Here is an 18802-nt window from a genome sequence, read left to right as displayed (position 1 = left end):
AATATACTATCCACTAGGTTACTCTAGACGCTTGCTGCTCTACTAGGATTTCCTATACCAGGCTGTTGTTATAGAGACAGGTATGTACTGTTTCTTTCACATTTTTAGGGGGCGGGAGGGTGTCATTGACATATGGGAGAGTCATGACTTAATCCCTCCAGTGGTGACACTTAGATGCTTTTAAAACAGGTCTAGCTCAGGATGTCTAAATGACATCCTGGACATCTTGGGAAATGTTCAATTTTGGTTGCAAGATGTCCAGGTGCTAATCACGCCCAAATCCTGCCCATAATATGCCTCCTAAATACAAAAATTCCCCAGTGGAAAAACCTATACCAAATAATATAAACCAAATACTTTCCACTTAATCTAATATGTTAATGAAAGGTCAATTATACTAACAAGAGATAGCCTCAGTAATGGAGCCTACGCGTAGCCAAAATCAATGACTGGGGTATTCAGCGTAGTTATATTTGCTCCTTATTCTCCAATCATTGGCCTTACTCTTGTGACTATACTTAATTCAAACACATAAATTTGCTAAAAGTTATTTATTTAAATTATCACTTTTTTTCTTTATCTTTTCAATTTTATAACTTATTCTTATTAAAACTTTTTATTACACTCATACTACCCCTTTCATTATACTCACATTCTAATTCTTTCACTACACTCTTATTTAACCCCTTTCATAACAATCCATCTCTTATGAGCCTACTTACTTTCCGTTTTATCTATTGATAGTTATTATAGAGACAAGGCATTCATTCACACTTGTCTTGAGTCAGCATTTATATTGCATAACAGCCTTTTTCTCATAAACCTGCTTGCTTTCAGTTATATCTATTGATAGTTATTTTAAACAAGGCATTCATCCAAACTTATCTTGAGTCAGCACTTGTATTTCAAGACAGCCAACGTGGCCAACGTTTCGTGGGCGTAAACTCGAACCCACTGCCTCAGGGCCAGATAATTTAGGAAACAAGTCGTTGCTGCTCAGTATTCAATTGGAAGCGGCATAATATGCCTCCAACATGTCCCTTTGAACTTTGGATACATTGTGGACAAAAAGTCTAGCAGGATGTCTAGGAAATCTGTTTTGAAAATAGGCACTTGGATGTTTTGGTGATTTAAAACGACCAAGTATCGGTTTATGCCAGTTTTTAGACATCGTTCTTTTTTGAAAATGAGCCCCATACTTTCACACCAGTTGGACGGTCGACACAAAGTATGCAAATAGATGGTCACAGCATGGAACAAAATAAAGCTAGAAATAGTTTGACATGGAATATCAGGTCAACAGCAGTTCTTAGAACACAGTGACAGTGATCATGACAGCACTGATGATGATGATGACAGGGTTATCACAGAACATCTGCAGATAGCAGTTTGGTATTTTAAGGATGATAGTGACAATGAAACTGACTTTGAAGAATCCTCTGGTGAAGAGAATGATTGAGGATATTATTTATGCCTAGGTAACTCTGATGATCAATAAATACACCTAATTCTAGCTAGCTATAAAGCAGGTTAAATGTTAGTGTGATGCCGCTGCTTATTCTATGGTATGTAGGCCAGGTCTGTGACTCTGTTACCACTCACCTCATAGTATGTGGGCCACATGTACTTGAACTTGTCACCAACCACCCCATGGTACATGGGCCCTGTATCACGCAGATTTCTGGATTCATAATCAGGGCCTTGCCTCCTTGCCTTCTGTTTTCTTTTTGGAACTGCAGAACTCTACATATGAGGACAGATTCAGTAAATGCACACAAAGTTAGTTACTGTTGAGATCTGTACTAAGCACCAATTCTATAAAGTTCACTTAGTGCAAATCGACCTTTTCAGAATAACATTTAGAGCAGATTCCCGCACCCAGCTTTGGGAACGAGGATTTATACCTGCTGAAACCTGGTGTAAATCCTCAAACCCAACTAATAGCAGTTGGTCATGCAAATCCAAGTATTCTATTACATTGTGCCTAATTTCTGGGAAAGCCCCGACTTGTATATGCCCCTTCCATCACCACATCCCCCTTTGAGTTGTGTGCTATTAAATTTAGGCACAGATGTTGTAGAATAGCGACTAGGCCAGATGCTTACGCAAGTCCAAATTGATGCCAGTTAACTTCAATTATTAATTGACACCTTGCCTCTGCCCTGCACACCCAATTTTGAGTGACACATAGAATCTTGAGAATTGTGCCATATGAAAACAGAACAGACATCCTGGTAGGGGAAGTGTATCTTGGAAAGATGGGAAGCTGCACAGAATGAAAAAGTACTTTATACTGTCTTATAAGAAACAGATTGATATGATTTGTTTACAGATCTATTGATATGTATACCCATAGCTTACAGTTGTTTACAGATCTATACGGCATGTATACCAATAGCATACAGTTGTTAAGTCAATTTCATTTTAGTTTTTATTATGTCTACCTTAGAAGCATTAAGGATGGGTAGATTATACTAAGATTTGATCTCAAGACTCTAAAAGTTTACAGCGTATCCTGTAGCTTGCTAAAATATCTCCTTGACAAATTTAAACTCAAGGTTGCTCACAAAATGTCTACAACATTATTGGCCTTTTTAAATCTTTTTACAGGGGCAGCAATTTTTTTTGAGTTCAAACACTACAAGCCTAAGAAGAGGTTTACTAGTACCAAATGTTTTGCTTTCATGGAAATGGATGAAATTAAACCTGGGCAAATTGTCATAGAACTGTAAGTGAAGCACAGCTGCCACACCTGTAGCCCTGCTGGGCTTGACCTTAGTGATTGAATTTGTGTATTTCATTTTCTTTCTTGCCAACTCTGAAAACCTAGTGATTGAGCTGTTTAGCTTTCTTCAGGGTTGCTGGATCAATGACAATCAACTGTGTTTGCTATTAGTTGCTGTATGTGCTACCATCTAATGGTTCCGAAGCATGGCCAGTGGGACAAGAGACACTCTGTAGTCATACTGTAACATCCATCCTTTGACATCTGTTGGCAGTAATATCTAATTGTTGAATGTTATATTTGGTTTCAGTTTATTGTTTGCTGCTAAAATCTCTCTCCCTTTTTGCTTCCAGACAATAGATATCCCCCTCCCCAACACACAGAGTTGGAAAGAATTCAATGAGGCATGGTTTGGCATGCTTTTTTACTTATGAATATATCCTTTAATTTTTGAAGTTCTCTGACACTATGAAGTGAAAAGGCAGAAGTAGCCCTATGTATGAAATTGTGCTATGCAAAAGACATAAGGTGAAAGATGTACCAAAAAATCATTTGAAAAGAATAGAATTATCTGGAAGCTGTATTTCAGCACCAAAAAAAAGGGATAACACCTTGTGTATGAGATCCAAAACAAGTGGGGGAAAGTATGTAGAGCAGTATCCTGCAAACTTTTCAGCCCTGTGGCACACCAAACCTGGTGCCCTAGCATGCATGGAGGCTCTCTGGCCATGACCCTGAACCTGTCACTTCACCAGTGAGGGATCCTGGAGGGGAGTCCTCGGCCCCAGGACGTGCCTCTGTAAGCAGTCGCCAGCGCCGGTGCCTCTCCTCTTTGTCGGCATCTTGGGGCATACCTAGAATCTTGTGTGGCACACTAGTGTGCCACGGCACACCCTTTGCAATACATTGACGTAGAGCATAATTCAAGGAATTCTTTCCAGTCTCTCTGCATGTGTGTTTGTGTGTAACTCTGTTTTGTATGTTTATTTTTTGTATGGTTGGATATGTGTATGTGATTACCTGTACCTATGCATGCTTTGTGCTTATCTGGCTTTCTTTGTGTCTCTGATTGGGAGAGATGAAGTGGGAACAGCAGTTTGAAAGTGCTATTCCTTATCGCTTTGTTTATTCTGGTACTTAATATACTGCAATTTTAAAACAAAAGAGTTTATCATCAAAATATCATAATTAGAAATAGAACAGAGAATGCCAATAATTATAAGAAAGAAGGTTACAAAAAAACATATAGGGTAGAATAGTATAAGCTACAGTTTATTATAGCCAACCCCACCTACTAGCGTTACCCAGAAAGTTTCATTCCTGTTGCGTGGCCAAAACCTACCTCCAAAAAATGGGTTCTGACTCTGAGTCCCTTTTTAAACTTTATTTATTTATTTATTTTTTTAAAATAAGACTCAAAATATAAGCAGGATAAGAGCACTGCTCTTAAAGACTTCTAGAAGTTCCTCTTCAGGGCTCCATCAGATGACATCACCCATTAGTGTGGATATTCATCCTGCTGTTCTTGGAGAACAGCAGAGGAAATGGAGAGAAGAATTTCATTTTGGTAGTAGAGGCAACAAGAATGAGTTAAATGGATAAATGGGAGAGACAAAGCTTTATTAATTAATAAGAAAACAGACTCAAATTGAGACAGGAAGCCAATGATTATTAAAAAATAAGAAAATGACAGTGATATTTAGAAGAGTTACAAAGAATAAACTAAACCTTAAGTTTGTATACCGCATTCTCTCCACAAATGTAGAGCTCGGCACGGTTTACAGGAATTGATATAGAAAGGAACTTCAATGAAAAGTTGAAGGACTTAGTAAAGAGAAAGTTTAGAGGGACTTAGTATATCGAAGAGGGAGAGGTAATTATATTTTAGAGAAAAGCCAAGTTTTCTGGTGTTTTCGGAAGAATTGGAAGGAGCTCAGACTCCGAAGCGGGGCAGCGAGGCTATTCCACAGCTCAGTGATCCTGAAGAGGAGGGATGTCCCTAGTTTTCCTGCATGGGATATGTCTTTTAATGAGGGGAAGGATAGTTTGAATTTTTGAGTGGATCTGGTGGTGTTGGGATTCGAGGAGTTCCAAGATAGTGGAAAAAGGGGAGGAAGGATGCCATGTAGAGTCTTGAAGGTTAAACAGGCGCATTTGTAGTGAACCCTAAGGATTACTGGAAGCCAGTGAAGCTTAAACAGAAGCGGGGAGACATGGTCAAATTTACTTTTTGTGAAGATTAGTTTAGCCGCGGTATTCTGAATCCGCTGAAGTCTATGAAGGCTTTTCTTTGTTAGGCTTAAGTAGATGGAGTTACAGTAATCCATTCTGGAAAGAATGATGGATTGTACAAGGACAGAAAAGTGTTGTTGATGAAAGCAGGATCTCACTTTCTTTAACATGTGAAGATTGAAAAAGCATTTTTTTACTAAGAATATTGATTTTAGTGAACTGGTCTGATTTGTAAGCATTTGAAATTGGAGACCTTGATCCCAGATTAAATAGAAATATAATAATTGGTACAGAAAGTCACCAAGGTATGGGTGAGAGAATGTAGGGTTAGAGTATCTAGTAACATTTGAAGGGGATGTATCTGTCACAAGGTGCAAAAAGGGGTCTTCACAGTAATAGATACTTCTACTTTAAACTTGTAACTGAAAATCTAGCATGACTCTTAAATACTTGAAGAAACTTGCCAATCTGATAGTGGAACTGTGAAGAAAGACGGAATGGAGGTGGAAAGACCTCTAACAAGCCAAGTAACTACTAACTTAGAAGGATTGAGAACTAAGTGATAATTTTTAAGCCAGGAAGATACAATGTCTAGATGGATGTCCATAGGGCAAAGTTCAGGAGAATATGGATCTACATAGGCATCTATTAGGACAACATAAGTATAGTAGTTGCTGATGGAAAGAACTTAGATCATGATAACAAGTGGAGAAAGGAAAATATTAGAGGAGGGTGAGAGAAAGGACTGATCCCTGGGTGCATGCTACAAATTGAGTGGGGTGAAGAAAAGGAAGAATTGATGGAAACAGATATTCCTTGGAGGAAGGAGGCAAACCACTGAAGGACTCTACCCTCTAGACCAGTAGTCTCAAACTTAAACCCTTTGCAGGGCCACATTTTGGATTTGTAGGTACTTGAAGAGCCGCAGAAAAAAATAGGTACTGTCTTATTAAAGGTAAAACTCTTTATAGTTTATAAATCTTTCCTTTTGGTAAGTCTTAATAATAATATTGTAATTTATAGCTAAAGAGACAAATGATCAAGAAACTGTTTTATTTTACTTTTGTGATTATGATAAACATACTGAGGGCCTCAAATTAGTACCTAGTGAGCCGTGAGTTTGAGACCACTGCTCTAGACCAATATCATTAAGCAGCAGCAGAGAAATCTAACATAAGAACAGCCTTACTGGGTCAGACCAATGATCCATTAAGCTCAGTAGCCTGTTCTCAATAGGTCACTAGTACCTGGCCAAAACCCAAGGAGTAGCAATAGTCCATGCTACTGATCCAGGGCAAGCAGTGGCTTCCCCCATGTTTTCTCAATAATAGACTATGGACTTTTCCTCCAGGAAAATGTCCAAACCTTTCTTAAAACCAGCTACGCTATCCACTCTTACCACTCCTCTGGCAACACGTTCCAGAGCTTAACGATTCTTTGAGTGAAAAAAATTTTCCGCCAATTGGTTTTAAAATTGTTTCCCTATAACTTCGAGTGTCCCCTAGTCTTTATAATTTTTGACGGAGTGAAAAATCGATACACTTGTACCTGTTCTACTCCCAGGGCTGTGGAGTCGGTAGATAAATGTTCCGACTCCGACTCCTCAGTTTTTTGTACTTCAGACTCTGACTCCGACTCCAGGTACCCGAAATTCCCTCCGACTCAGACTCCTCGACTCCGACTCCACAGCACTGGTTAATTTTCAGATCGTTAAAATGGAATGTCAAGTTAAGAGAAATGAGCATTTTTGACACCACCTTATGTTTGTTTTTAATCAAGGTTCTAAGGCTGCAGAAGCTGCTCGCAACATTTGTGCTGTGTATATAGTGGGTGCTATAGCTGAAAGAATCACTCGTGATTGGTATGCCAAGTTCAAAAATGGAGTCAGTAGATAAATGTTCCGACTCCGACTCCTCAGTTTTTTGTACTTCTGACTCCGACTCCAGGTACCTGAAATTTCCTCCGATTCCGACTCCACAGCCCTGTCTACTCCACTCAGGATTTTGTAGACTTGAATCATATCTCCCTTCAGCCATCTCTTTTCCAAGCTGAAGAGCCCTAACCATTTTAGTCTTTCCTCATACGAGAGGAGTTCCATCTCCTTTACCATCTTGGTTGTTCTTCTTTGAACCTTTTCTAGCGCCACTATATCGTTCTTGAGAAAAGAAGACCTGAATTGAACGCAATACTCCAGATGAGGTCATACCATGAAGCGATACAGGGGCATTATAACATTCTTAGTCTTGATAACCATCCCTTTTTTAATAATTCCTAGCATCATATTTGCTTTTTTGGCCACCACCACCGCACATTGAGCGGAGGATTTCATCGTATTGTCTACGATGACACCCAGATCCTTTTCTTGGGCGCTAATCCCAAAGGTGGACCCTAGCATCCGGTAACTGTGATTCAGGTTATTCTTCCCAATGTGTATCACTTTGCATTTGCCCACATTAAATTTCATCTGCCATTTAGACGCGCAGTCTTCCAATTTCCTAAGGTCCGCTTCCAATTTTTCACAATCTGCATGAACAGTTTAGTGTCATCTGCAAATTTAATCACCTCACTTGTCATTCCATTCCAATTTCCAGTTCATTTATAAATAAGTTAAATAGCACCGATCCCAGCACAGACCCCTGCGGCACTGCACTGTTTACTCTCCTCCATTGAGAAAAATAACCATTTAACCCTACCCTCTGTTTTCTATCCGATAACCAATTCCTAATCCACAACTGAACTTTGCCACCTATCCCATGACATTTTAATTTTCTCAGGAGCCTCTCATGAGGAACTTTTTCAAAAGCTTTCTGAAAATCTAGATATATTATATCAACCAGCTCACCTTTATCCACATGTTTATTCACACCTTCAAAGAAGTCAAGCAAATTTGTGAGGCAAGATCTCCCTCGGCTGAACCCATGCTGACTCCATCTCATTGAATCATGTTTGTCTACATGTTCCACAATTTTATTTTTTATTATAGTTTCCACCATTTTGCCCGGCACTGAAGTGAAGCTTACCGGCCTATAATTTTCCGGATCTCCCCTGGAACCTTTTTAAAAAATTGGCATAACATTGGCCACCCTCCAATCTTCAGGTACTACAGATGATTTTAGCAACAGGTTACAGATCACTAACAGCAGGTCAGCAATTTCATGTTTGAATTCTTTTAGTACCTTGGGATGTATACTATCCGATCCAGGTGATTTATCACTTTTTAACTTGTTGATTTTGCTTAGTACATCTTCCAGATTCACCAAGATTTCTTTCAGTTCCTCCGCATTATCATCCTTGAAAATCATTTCTGGCTCAGATAGATCTCTTACATATCCTTCTGTAAAGACCAAAGCAAAAAATTCATTAAGTCTCTCTGCTATGGCCTTATCCTCCCTGAGCACCCCTTTTGCTCCTTGATCATCCAAAGAAACATTATGTAATATTAGACAAAGGAAACCTGAGTAAATACATACAGTTATGTGAAAAAAGTAGGGCACTCCATTAAATATTCAGTTCTTTCTTAAGAAATGTTCTCATATCGATGTCAAATCTCTTTTTTTTTTATCTCTGGAAAAGAAAGTGATTGCAGGTAAACAACAAAAAATTTCCTTGATTTACTCTTGAAATAAAAGATATCCACAAAAATAGGTATTCCAATTGAGGACTAAATTAGAACACCCCCAGGTATCCTTCCACTTAAAAGTAGTTCAAATCACACACAGGTGCATCACCCAGGTGTACATGATTAGAACATCGTTACTCAGCATTTTGAAGGAGGTTTGTCCTACTTAAACCTCAGACATTTAGTTTGGTGTGCTCATGACTGCTGCGCTGAGAGTGAACACCATGGTGAGATCAAAAGAGCTGTCTGAGGCCTTCAGAAAGAAGATTGTAGCAGCTTACAAGTTTGGTAAGGGATTTAAAAAGATTTCAAAATAATTTGGCTTTAGCCATTCCATGGTCTGGAAAAAACTGTACAAGTGGAGGACTTTCCAAACAACTGCCAACATGCCCAGGTCTGGCTGTCCAAGCAGGTTGACCCCCTAGAGCAGGAGTGTCAAAGTCCGTCCTCAAGGGCCGCATGCACTGCTTTCATTGTATGCTAATGGAGCTCATGCATATTCATTGCAGAAATCCTGAAAACCCAACTGGATTGCGGCCCTTGAGGAGAGACTTTGACATCCCTGCCCTAGAGCATACCACAAGATGCTAAAATAAGTCTCCAAAAACCCTAAAATGTCATCATGGTACCTACAGCAGGCTCTTGCTTCTGTTGATGTGAAAGTGCATACCTTGAAAGAGACTGCACAAATTTAACTTGCATGGGAGGTGTGCAAGGAGGAAACCTTTGCTCTCTAAGAGAAACATCAAGGCCAGACTGAAGTTTGCCAGAGAGAATGTAGACAAACACCAGGACTTCTGAAAGTGTTCTATGGACAGATGAGTCTAAAATTGAAAAGAGGACATGTTTGGCATAGACCAAATACAGCATTCCAGGAAAAGGACCTCATACCAACTGTGAAGCATGGAGGTGGAAATATCATGGTTTGGGGATGCTTTGCTGCAGCAGGACCTAGCCTACTCACCATCATAAAATCCACCATGAATTCTACTGTGTATCGGAGGGTACTTGAGGAACATGTGAGACCATCTGTAAGAAAATTAAAGCTGAAGCAGAACTGGACCCTGCAACACGACCCAAAACATACCAGTAAATCCACCAAGGACTGGCTGAAAACTAAGAAATGGAGAGTCCTGGAGTGGTCGTCAAAGCCTTGATCTTAATCCCATTGAGATGCTTTGGGGTGAATTGAAACGGGCTGTACATGCAAGAAACCCCTCAAACATCTCACAGCTGAAAGAATTCTGCATTGATGAATGGGTCAAACATTCCTCAGACTGATGTCAGAGACTGGTAGATGGCTACAAGAAGTGTCTCACTGCAGTTATTTCAGCCAAAGGACGTAAAACTAGCTATTAGGGCGTAGGATATCCTAATTTATTCCTCAGTTAGAATATACATTTTTGTGGATATCTTGTTTCATGAGTAAATCAAGGAAAATTTAGTTGTTTACCTACAGTTACATCACTTTCTTTTCCAGAGATTAAAAAAAAAAAAAGATTTGACATCGATATGTGAACATTTCTTAAGAAAGAACTGAATATTTCATGGGGTGGCCTAATTTTTTCACCTGACTGTATGTTCTTAAATTCCTCTTTAGGTGCCATCGATTCGTGCTCAAGTCCTAGCAACTTAATGAGCTACAGATCTAAAAAGAAATCGGTTTTGTGCTAGTCCAGTAAGGTCCTCAAGTGTCATCCCCATGGTTCTTTTCAACTTGTCCAATTATCTGATTGCAGGTTGCCCTCTTCGCCTGGCTCCTTCAATCATCCCAAATATAATATCCTTCTCCAATGATCTTTTTATTCTGACAGTGTGACCAAAATAAGACAGTCGTAACATCATCATTTGGGCTTCGAGTGACATAGCCTGTTTCATCTCTTCCAGAATCGATTTGTTAGTTCTTCGGGTCATCCACAGCATGCATAAAATTCTTCTCCAACACCAAAGCTCAAATGAGTCAATCTTCTTTAAGGGACTCCATGTTCCCTGTCTTGTTTCCAGTGTCCAACTTTCGCATCTGTAATTGACCACTGAGAAAATGAGTGCGTTGACAATTCTGATCTTCATTTGGAATGTTATGTCCTTGCCTTTAAATACTTTTGTCAAGAGCCTTCATTGAGGAACAACCAAGTGCTATTCTACTGAGTATGAGGGGTGTTCAATAATTTATCGACCTGAGTATGAAAGATAGTATTAAGCGTATTGAAATAAGTCTGTGCATACTATGACATGTCTCAAGGTTACTCATGCACAGTTGCAGCTCAGTGCGAGTCCAACACTCCAAGAGACAGGATCTCAGGAAGAGTCTTCTTGTGAATCAAATAAGAAACTGCTAGATCTGGAGCACTGTTCAATGATAAAATTTCTCAGAAAACAAGGGGAAAAGCCAAAGGAGATCATGAACACATGACTGTAGTTTATGGTGAGTATGCATCATCAACCTACAAAGTAAAATTTTGAAGCAAGCAGTTTGAGTGGAGTAGAGCGTCTATTGAAGATGACCCTCACATGGAATGGTCTGTGGAAACAACTTCCACCGAAACGTGCAAGAAAGTTGAGGATTTAATTATGTCAAGACAGATCTATCACAGAGGATCCTGAGTCCAAACTGGAATCAATGTAGTGGAAGTACAAGTTATTTCCCCCCCCCCCTTAAAAAAAAAAAAGTTCAAGACAGAAAAATCTGCAGGCAAAGTCATGGCAACTGACTTCTGGGATGAAGGACTTTTGCTTCTGGAGTTCATGCCACAGAAGATGACCATAACTGGGGAGTTGCACCAATACAATGATCGCTTTTTGGGAGTCAATCAAGGAGAAAAGATGAGGAAATCTCACTGCAGGTATGCTGCTTCTTTACAACAGTGTGCCTGTGGACATATCACAACAATCACAGGCTGCCATCTGAGAATGTGAGTTTCAGAAGCTGAACCATCCACCCTACAATCCTGACCTGGCTCCTTCAAATTAGTTCCTGTTCCGAATTTTGAAGATACCTCTCCGTGAACAGTGGTTTTCAAGTATGAAGATGTCAAGGAAGCTGTGATGTTCTGGTTTGAAGGTCAAACAGAAGAATTTTTCTCAAGGGGTTAAAGTCATTGCAGGAAAAGTGGATGGGAGTCTATGCAGCTTTTAGGAGACTGTACTGAAAAATATATTTTTAAAAAACTTTCCTACTGAGGTAGATAAATTATTGAAAGCCCCTCGTACTTCTTCCCTGCTAATTGCATCTTTGTTTACAAAAGAGCCAGTAAATACCCAAAGTCAGTGTTGCAATACCTTGGGCCAGATCACAAACTCCCTTCATTCCATCTACTCCCAGATGATGAGAGATTTTTTTGTTGGGAAGGAACAGCATAACAGAATCTTCAATACCTCAAAAGTCCAATTCATTAACATTGCTATGAGGCATTGGTCTTGAAGGGTCCTGGAACAGTAACAAACAGTTAGGATGCATCAATGTCAGGAATGCATATAGAGCCTATGGGAACAGAATATGGATGAAGTCCTGCTCATAGAAAAGGAATAATTCATTCTCTTTGTTGATACCGAGGTCTCATGATGAATGTCAAAGGCCTTGTCATGGTACAGTGTTAAGAACATCAAGGTACCTGATACTCCCATTATCTTTCAGGCAACCTCGCATGAAAGACCACTCATCCTCTTTGATGCAGGCAGATTTATGTCAACCTCTGAGGACCCAAGACTAGGCTAGTGATACCCCCTAGGTTACTCAGGAGAATGCAACCTTTCCTGTTGAACCCCCTGCTCCATTGGAATCATCTTCAAACAGGTCCTCAATAAGATTTCTAGAACAACTCTATGCTTGATGTGACACCGCAACTTTGTTGTTATTGATATCAGTGCATAGTCTTTCAGTTGATCTTCAAAACTCATGATACCTGGAGGAAAATTATCAGTGCCTCAAATGACCTCAGAGTCTGTCTGCCCCAGTGTCAATGTCTAATGCATCAAAGGAAGAAGATTCACCAAGGTACAGGAAGACATGAGTATCTAGATGCTCTCAGTGAAGGCTGACTTCCTTTGAGGCTCAGAGATCTAGCCAGGTACAAAGTCAGAAACTCTTCTTTAGTGGTTGATAGATGGAATGGCTTCTATCAAGTCCCTAAGTTGGAGATAGAGGAGGAATCCAGGGCAGAAACACTGGATATTCTCCAATTCCTTGACCCTTTTCTAAGTAAGCTGTAAGCTGCAACAGTGCCTGATCATAGCATCCTGAAAGATGATCAGATGAGAATATGGAAGACATTAATTCTCTGTGTATCTAGTTACAGGAATGTGGAGTCTATATAGAGACTGGAATTCAAGAAGTAGGAGCTTCTGCGCCACTCTTGCCTCTTTACAGTGAATTCAAGCACTAGAGTTCCAAATTTCATTCCTAAGTGTGCCCAAGAAGGGGAGACCCAGATGTTGTTCAAGGCCCTTAGGTCTAGGATGGAATCAAAGATTTTTCAGAACAGTTTCCTTCCTATATAGCTTCTTAATAGCTCCTCATGAGGCAATGTATACAAAAAAAATTGTGTGTAAGATTTAATAATTTTAGACTCTTCGTCATGGTAAAATGGCTGAACTCCATTACTAGTCCGCCCGTGAACTCTGCCGCGTTACTGATGACATCATCAGTAATGCGGCAGAGTGAATTCATGGGTGGACAAGGCTGAAGCAGCCTGTTAGATTGCTGCCGGCTCGATGCTGCTTAAGGAGCTAAGTAGGGCTCACGGCCGGGTTCCGATGGGAGGGAGGGAAGGATATGGATTCGGCTGCGTGGCGGGTGCTCGGGGAGGGGGTGCCCTCTCAAGGGTTCTGCTGCACAAGGGATGGGTGGGAGGGAAGAGAAACTGCCGGTGAATCCCTGGACTAGGGCTTATTTTGGAGGTAGGGCTTATATTAAGACCTACCCCGAAAATCCTGCTAGGGCTTATTTTCGGGGGAACACAGTAGTTGTCAGATACATCAGGGACAACCTCTTGAATCAGACATCAGAGAGCCCAAAAGTCACAACTTGCTCCCCAGCAAAAATGTGGAATGGGGTTTTGACTGGGTCCAAGAGATATATCACATCATTTCTGGACAGCCCTTTAGTAGGGGGGAGGCTAAGGTTTTTCACAGACTGTTGGGTGTCAGTATGTTATAAAACACCTTGATTGGCCTTATGGAAAGGTGGTCTAAACTATTTTAAATAAAACCAAAACAGCAATTGAATTTGAAGCATGTAGCAAATAAATACTTGGGCAATGGTAAAGCTAAAGGAGGGAGAAGACTAAAGATTGTATAGGGCTTTAAAAAACATAGTAAGAAAAGGCAAGAGGGACTTTTTCTTTCAATGCAACAGTCAATAGAAGCTTAAAATGAATTACAAAACATTTATTTATTTATTTAATTCGATTTCTATCCCTTCCTCTCAGTAGCTCAGAACGGGTTACAAGCAAACATTCACAGTGGAATACATTTGGAAAGTACAAAGACTATACAGCAACTTAAGTATAGGTTAAGAATGGAGAAGTGAGTGCAGGAAGAAGGGGGGTTAATTGCAGTTGGAATTTTAGTTGAAGAGGAGGGTCTTTACAGCTTTCTGGAAGATCATCAATGAGTTCTGTAATCTGATTTGCGGGTGGAGTTGGTTCCAGAATTGGGGGATGAAGTGGCTGTAAGAGCATTTGCGGGCAGTTTCTGACAGGAGAGACCTTCCTGGGGGGATGCATAGGCGGGTGGGGATGTTTCAGAGCAGAGCAGGCGGGTGGGGATGTATAGGGTTAGCTTGGATCCTATGTAGGCTGGGGTGGTGGCGTAAATTCTTTTATGTGCTAATACCAGGGCCTTGAATGTGCAACATTGGTTAATTGGAAGCCAGTGCTCTGCGGAGGGCTGGGGAGATGGGGGTCGCTGTATTTGAGGCTGTGTAGGAGGTGGTTGCTGCGTTTTGTACACGCTTTAGGCATTTGAGATCTTTTTTGGCCACTCCATTAAATAGGGAGTTGCAGTAATCCATCCTGGAGAGAACATAGGCGTAGAGGAGTTGGGCTAGGTCTGGTTTGGAGATGTAGGGTCTGAACCATTCAGTTGGCGGAGGTAGTAGAAGGAGGTGGAAACTACTTGAGATATGTGGGTGGACAGGGACAGGTGGCTGTCTAAAGTTACTCCTAGGCTGCGCACCTGATCTGCTGCTGTTAGTGAGGTGGAAATCCCAGGATAGTATTGGGCGTGTGTATTTGGTAGTTTTTTTCCTGATCCATAAAAGTTCGGTCTTGGAGAAGTTCAGCTGTAGTTTGTTGTTTGTCATCCAGGTTTAGATGTCGGAAAGGCAGAGTTGGAGGTTGGCGATTTGGGATGATCGGTTTTCGCCTAGTGGGAGGAGTAGCTGGATGTCATCGGCGTAGGAGTGGATTTTAATGTACTTCTGGGCTATATTGATGACAGGTCTGATGTAGAGGTTAAATAGGAAGGGGGTAGAAGGGCGCCTTGGGGAACACCGTATTTGATAGGTTTGGGGTCAGATTTGTGTGGCCCTAGTAGGAATGTTTGGGTTCTTTGGTGAAGGAAGGAGGTGAACCACTGGAGGGCAGAGTCCTTGATTCCGAAGTCACAGAGTCTGGATAAGAGGAGGTGGTGGTAGACAGTGTCAAAAGCAGCGCTGAGGTCAAGTAGGACCAGTAAGGCATCACTGCCTTTGTCAAGTATCAACCAGCTGTCATCTATGATATCCAGGAGTACTGACTCTGTGCTGTTGCCTGTTCAGAAGCCAGATTGTGCGGGGGACAAGGCAGCTTGTTCTTCTATGAAAGGGTGTAATCCACGAAGCACTATTCGTTCTAGGAGTTTGGAGACAAATGGGAGGTTGGAGACTGGCCAGTAGTTGCTGGGTTTGTTAGGGTTCATTAGGGTCAAGGGTGGGTTTTTTGAGTGTGGGTTTGATAATAGCTGACTTCCAGCTGAGTGGTACTGTCCCCGTGGAGAGGGAGGAATTAATGATGGGGAGGATAGATTCCGCCATGGCATCTTCTGTGGATAATAGGAGGCTGGATGGGCAGGGGTTGAGGAGGTGCCGGAGGGCTTGAGTTCTCTCAGGGTTTCGAGAACCTCAGCATGGGTGGCAATGTGAAGTTGGGATAGAGTGGCATAGGATGGAGTATTGGGGTTGTGGGTATGCTGGTGGGGGGTTGGTGCTGGTGGCCATGTCAAGATTATTGCAGATGGTTTGTACCTTGGACTGGAAGAAGTCTGAGAGAGTCTCCTATCAAGTTCAGTTGGGTTGTTCTGTTTTGTCCCTTGGGCGTTGGTGAAGAGTTGGTTTGTAAGGGCAAACAGTTGTTTGGATCTGGCTGGGACTTTCTGTAGGAAGTGAGAGTAGTAGGCTTTCTTTGCTTCTAGATGGCGGCTTTGTAGGTGGTAGATATGTTTTCCCAGTGAGCTTTGGATTCTGAATTTGGATGTTTGATCCAGTTTCTTTCTGCTTTCCTCAGTGATCTTTTTATGGATTGGAGGAAGCAGGTGTTTTGGTGGTTATTCTTGTTGTTTTTGTCTGAGCGAGGCTGTTATAGAGGGACTGGATGTTGGAGTGCCAGGTGGAGGCTGCTAGGTTGATGGAGTGGGGATGTTGAGTGTAGGTTTTGTTTAGATTGTGTATGCCTGCGGCCATGACTGTAGGGTTGACTGAGTTAGAGATTTGATGTTGGGTGGGTGGGATAGGGCCTTTTAGCGGGGCTGGGGTAGTTTCGAGTGGGAGTTGGAACTCAATGAGGTAGTGGTCTGACCATGGGACAGGTGTAGTGGTGTAGATTGTATGTTGGGGCTCTGCAGTCAGGTCCCTATGAAATTAATGTTACTAAATGGAGGCTGTTTGGCTTTGCCATAGGTTTTAGAGTTTGGATTTACTATCCAAGTTTCCAAATTTATTTCATACTTGATATACCATCTATCAATGGTTACCTAGACGGTTTACAATTCTAAAATTTAAATAATGGGGCGTTTCATAGTTAAAATATTGAGGACAAAACAGACAAAACATATGGCAACAAAAGGGTCCATTGTTAAGGAGAAGTAAAGTACATCGAGATGAAATAAGTGAAAAGGGAGGTAAGGGGGGGGAGAGAACAGCAGGGTGGGGATATTGCTTCATAAACACGGTTCTTATTTATTACTCTGTTAGTCCACGTGTACAGAAGGCATTTTTTTTTCCAGATTTGGAAGGCATGTATGAGAAATGGCGAATGCTACAGTGGTGTGTGTTCTATGCTATTGTGCATGAGATGAGCTTCAGAGTAGAGTGTGCTTGTGTGTAGGATGTACTGCAGAAGCAGTTCATTCAGATCGATGAGTAATAGTGGACATTTAATTTGTTTGGAAGAGATTCCCTCCCTAGCCTTACACCAGTGTGAGGATTTGATTTAATTTAATAATTTTAGTCCGCTTTTATATCGATTCAGTTGGGGGAAGTAAAGGTGGTGTCCAGATGGTAAAGAAATAGATGTTTATTAGTAGTGCTTACCGTTCTAATGTTGTCTTCTTTGTAAATGCAGGTATAAAAAACCCACTGATTTTAAAAGGAAGAAGCTGCAGTTGCTGACAAAGAAACCACTCTATCTTCATCTTCATCAGACATTGCACAAGGAATGACCTTGGGATACATCTTGCAACTTCTGTGAACTAAACAACTCACTTGTAGCACATTACTCCTTCAACAGATGGCTGGAATGCCACAAGTAGGTCAAATATGTGACCATTTGCAGAGCAATACCCATGAACTTAGGTGCTGGGCCTGCCCTCCTGGGACATGCAGAATCCCCGGCAGCTACTTTGGATACAAGTTTAAATCACAAGACTGCTGATGCTGTAAATCTACAAATCATATAACGCATTGGTGAAAACTTTTATTTTTTGTAATTTACCACTATTTCTACCTTTCCATCAGCTGGAGTTGCCCATGTCGGACTGACAGCTGTAATAGGGACATGCCTGGTGATGACTTTATTTTACAACATTAGTGCATTCCCTTCAATGTATGATTTAAATAGATAATTTTGGGGGCATAGTGAAGTGGTGAATGCAGTACTTGGGACAACTGGTATTAAAACTAAGAATTTATACTTTTCTGGCTGCTCTGAGACCTTGATTTAATAGGGAGAAATCCATCAGATAGCAATAAGGTTTAATGCACCTTGATGTGCATTAAAGGAATTAAAACACACTACCCCTAGGTATAATATGAGCTTTAGCATTTAGCACACTTTAATTCCCTTAATGCACATTAAATGTATGTTAAGATCCTAATGCTGCTTAATGAATTATTCCCTCTTAGTGCATAACAGCACAATTGCACTATCTGTTACAAAGCCTCTTGTATAAAATGGGCTTTGCAGCAAATATGCAATCACAGTGCTTGCATTGGTAAACAGGGACCTAACTGGACAAGCATATACTCGTTAGTAGTGCATTCAACCTAGTCTGATTTCATTTTTTTTTTTTTTACTATTTAAAACATTTACAGAGCATAGTTTCATTTCTAACACCTACATAATGTGTAAAAGATTTGGGTTGAAATTTACCCTGTAGCTCATATTCTATAAATGTGCCATATTTCCTATTACTCATAAGAGTAAATTGTCATTATCCCAGGACAAGCAGGCAGCATATTCTCACAAGTGGGTGAATTCATCCACGGAGCCCACATGTAAGAATATCTACCTGCTGTCCCTGGATAACACCTGTTACAGTAAGCAATTGTGCTTTATGGATATTCCAAGGAACACTTCTGGGCTTTGTAGCATGTTTACTTCAAATTTTTCCCACTATTGGTTTGGCACCAGTATTATAGTTATGCTTGATCAAGTTGATCATTTAACTGAACCTTTCACTTTAGATTTTAACACTTAGATGTAAAATTCTAGCATCCTGGCCAACACATTAGCCTGGTGTGGTGTTTTAATAAAGAATCACTATATGTTTTTTTATTTTTAGATATGGAGATTTCTGTAAATATGCAAAATCTTGACTGCTTTGGAGCAGTGGCATAGGAAGGGTAAGAGGCGCCCGGAGTAGAGTGCCCCCCCATCTCGGCTCCCCCGCTCCTTTTCTGCCCCTCCCCCATGCCATACTCGTATCCTCCTTTCCCCCGTACCTCTTTAAATCTTTGCCAGTACAAGCAGCTTCTCCAGCCTGCTGCTCGCACCAGCATTGGCTTTCCCTCTGATGTCACTTCCTGGCCCCAC

The 18802-nt window shown here is 41.0% G+C and overlaps 1 protein-coding gene across 3 annotated transcripts in view; it reads left to right on the top strand.

Annotated features, from left to right (window-relative positions):
• The window catches only part of AIDA (axin interactor, dorsalization associated), a 112452-nt gene extending 94769 nt beyond the window's left edge, over positions 1-17683 (top strand). For 2 of the 3 annotated variants that reach the window (XM_033937000.1, XM_033937001.1), the window contains exons 9-10: positions 2611-2728; positions 17114-17683. In XM_033937000.1, coding sequence (XP_033792891.1) covers positions 2611-2728; positions 17114-17210 — 215 coding nt within the window. In that variant the 3' untranslated portion in view covers positions 17211-17683. The remainder of the gene's footprint in view (positions 1-2610; positions 2729-17113) is intronic. The other variant, XM_033937002.1, reaches the window with a different exon arrangement.
• Positions 17684-18802: the final 1119 nt, after the last annotated feature.

This window comes from Geotrypetes seraphini, chromosome 3, assembly GCF_902459505.1.
Source record: "Geotrypetes seraphini chromosome 3, aGeoSer1.1, whole genome shotgun sequence".
Classification (NCBI taxonomy): domain Eukaryota; kingdom Metazoa; phylum Chordata; class Amphibia; order Gymnophiona; family Dermophiidae; genus Geotrypetes; species Geotrypetes seraphini.
The sequence above is the reverse complement of the archived record's forward strand: the minus strand, read 5'-3'. Positions and strand labels throughout refer to the sequence as shown.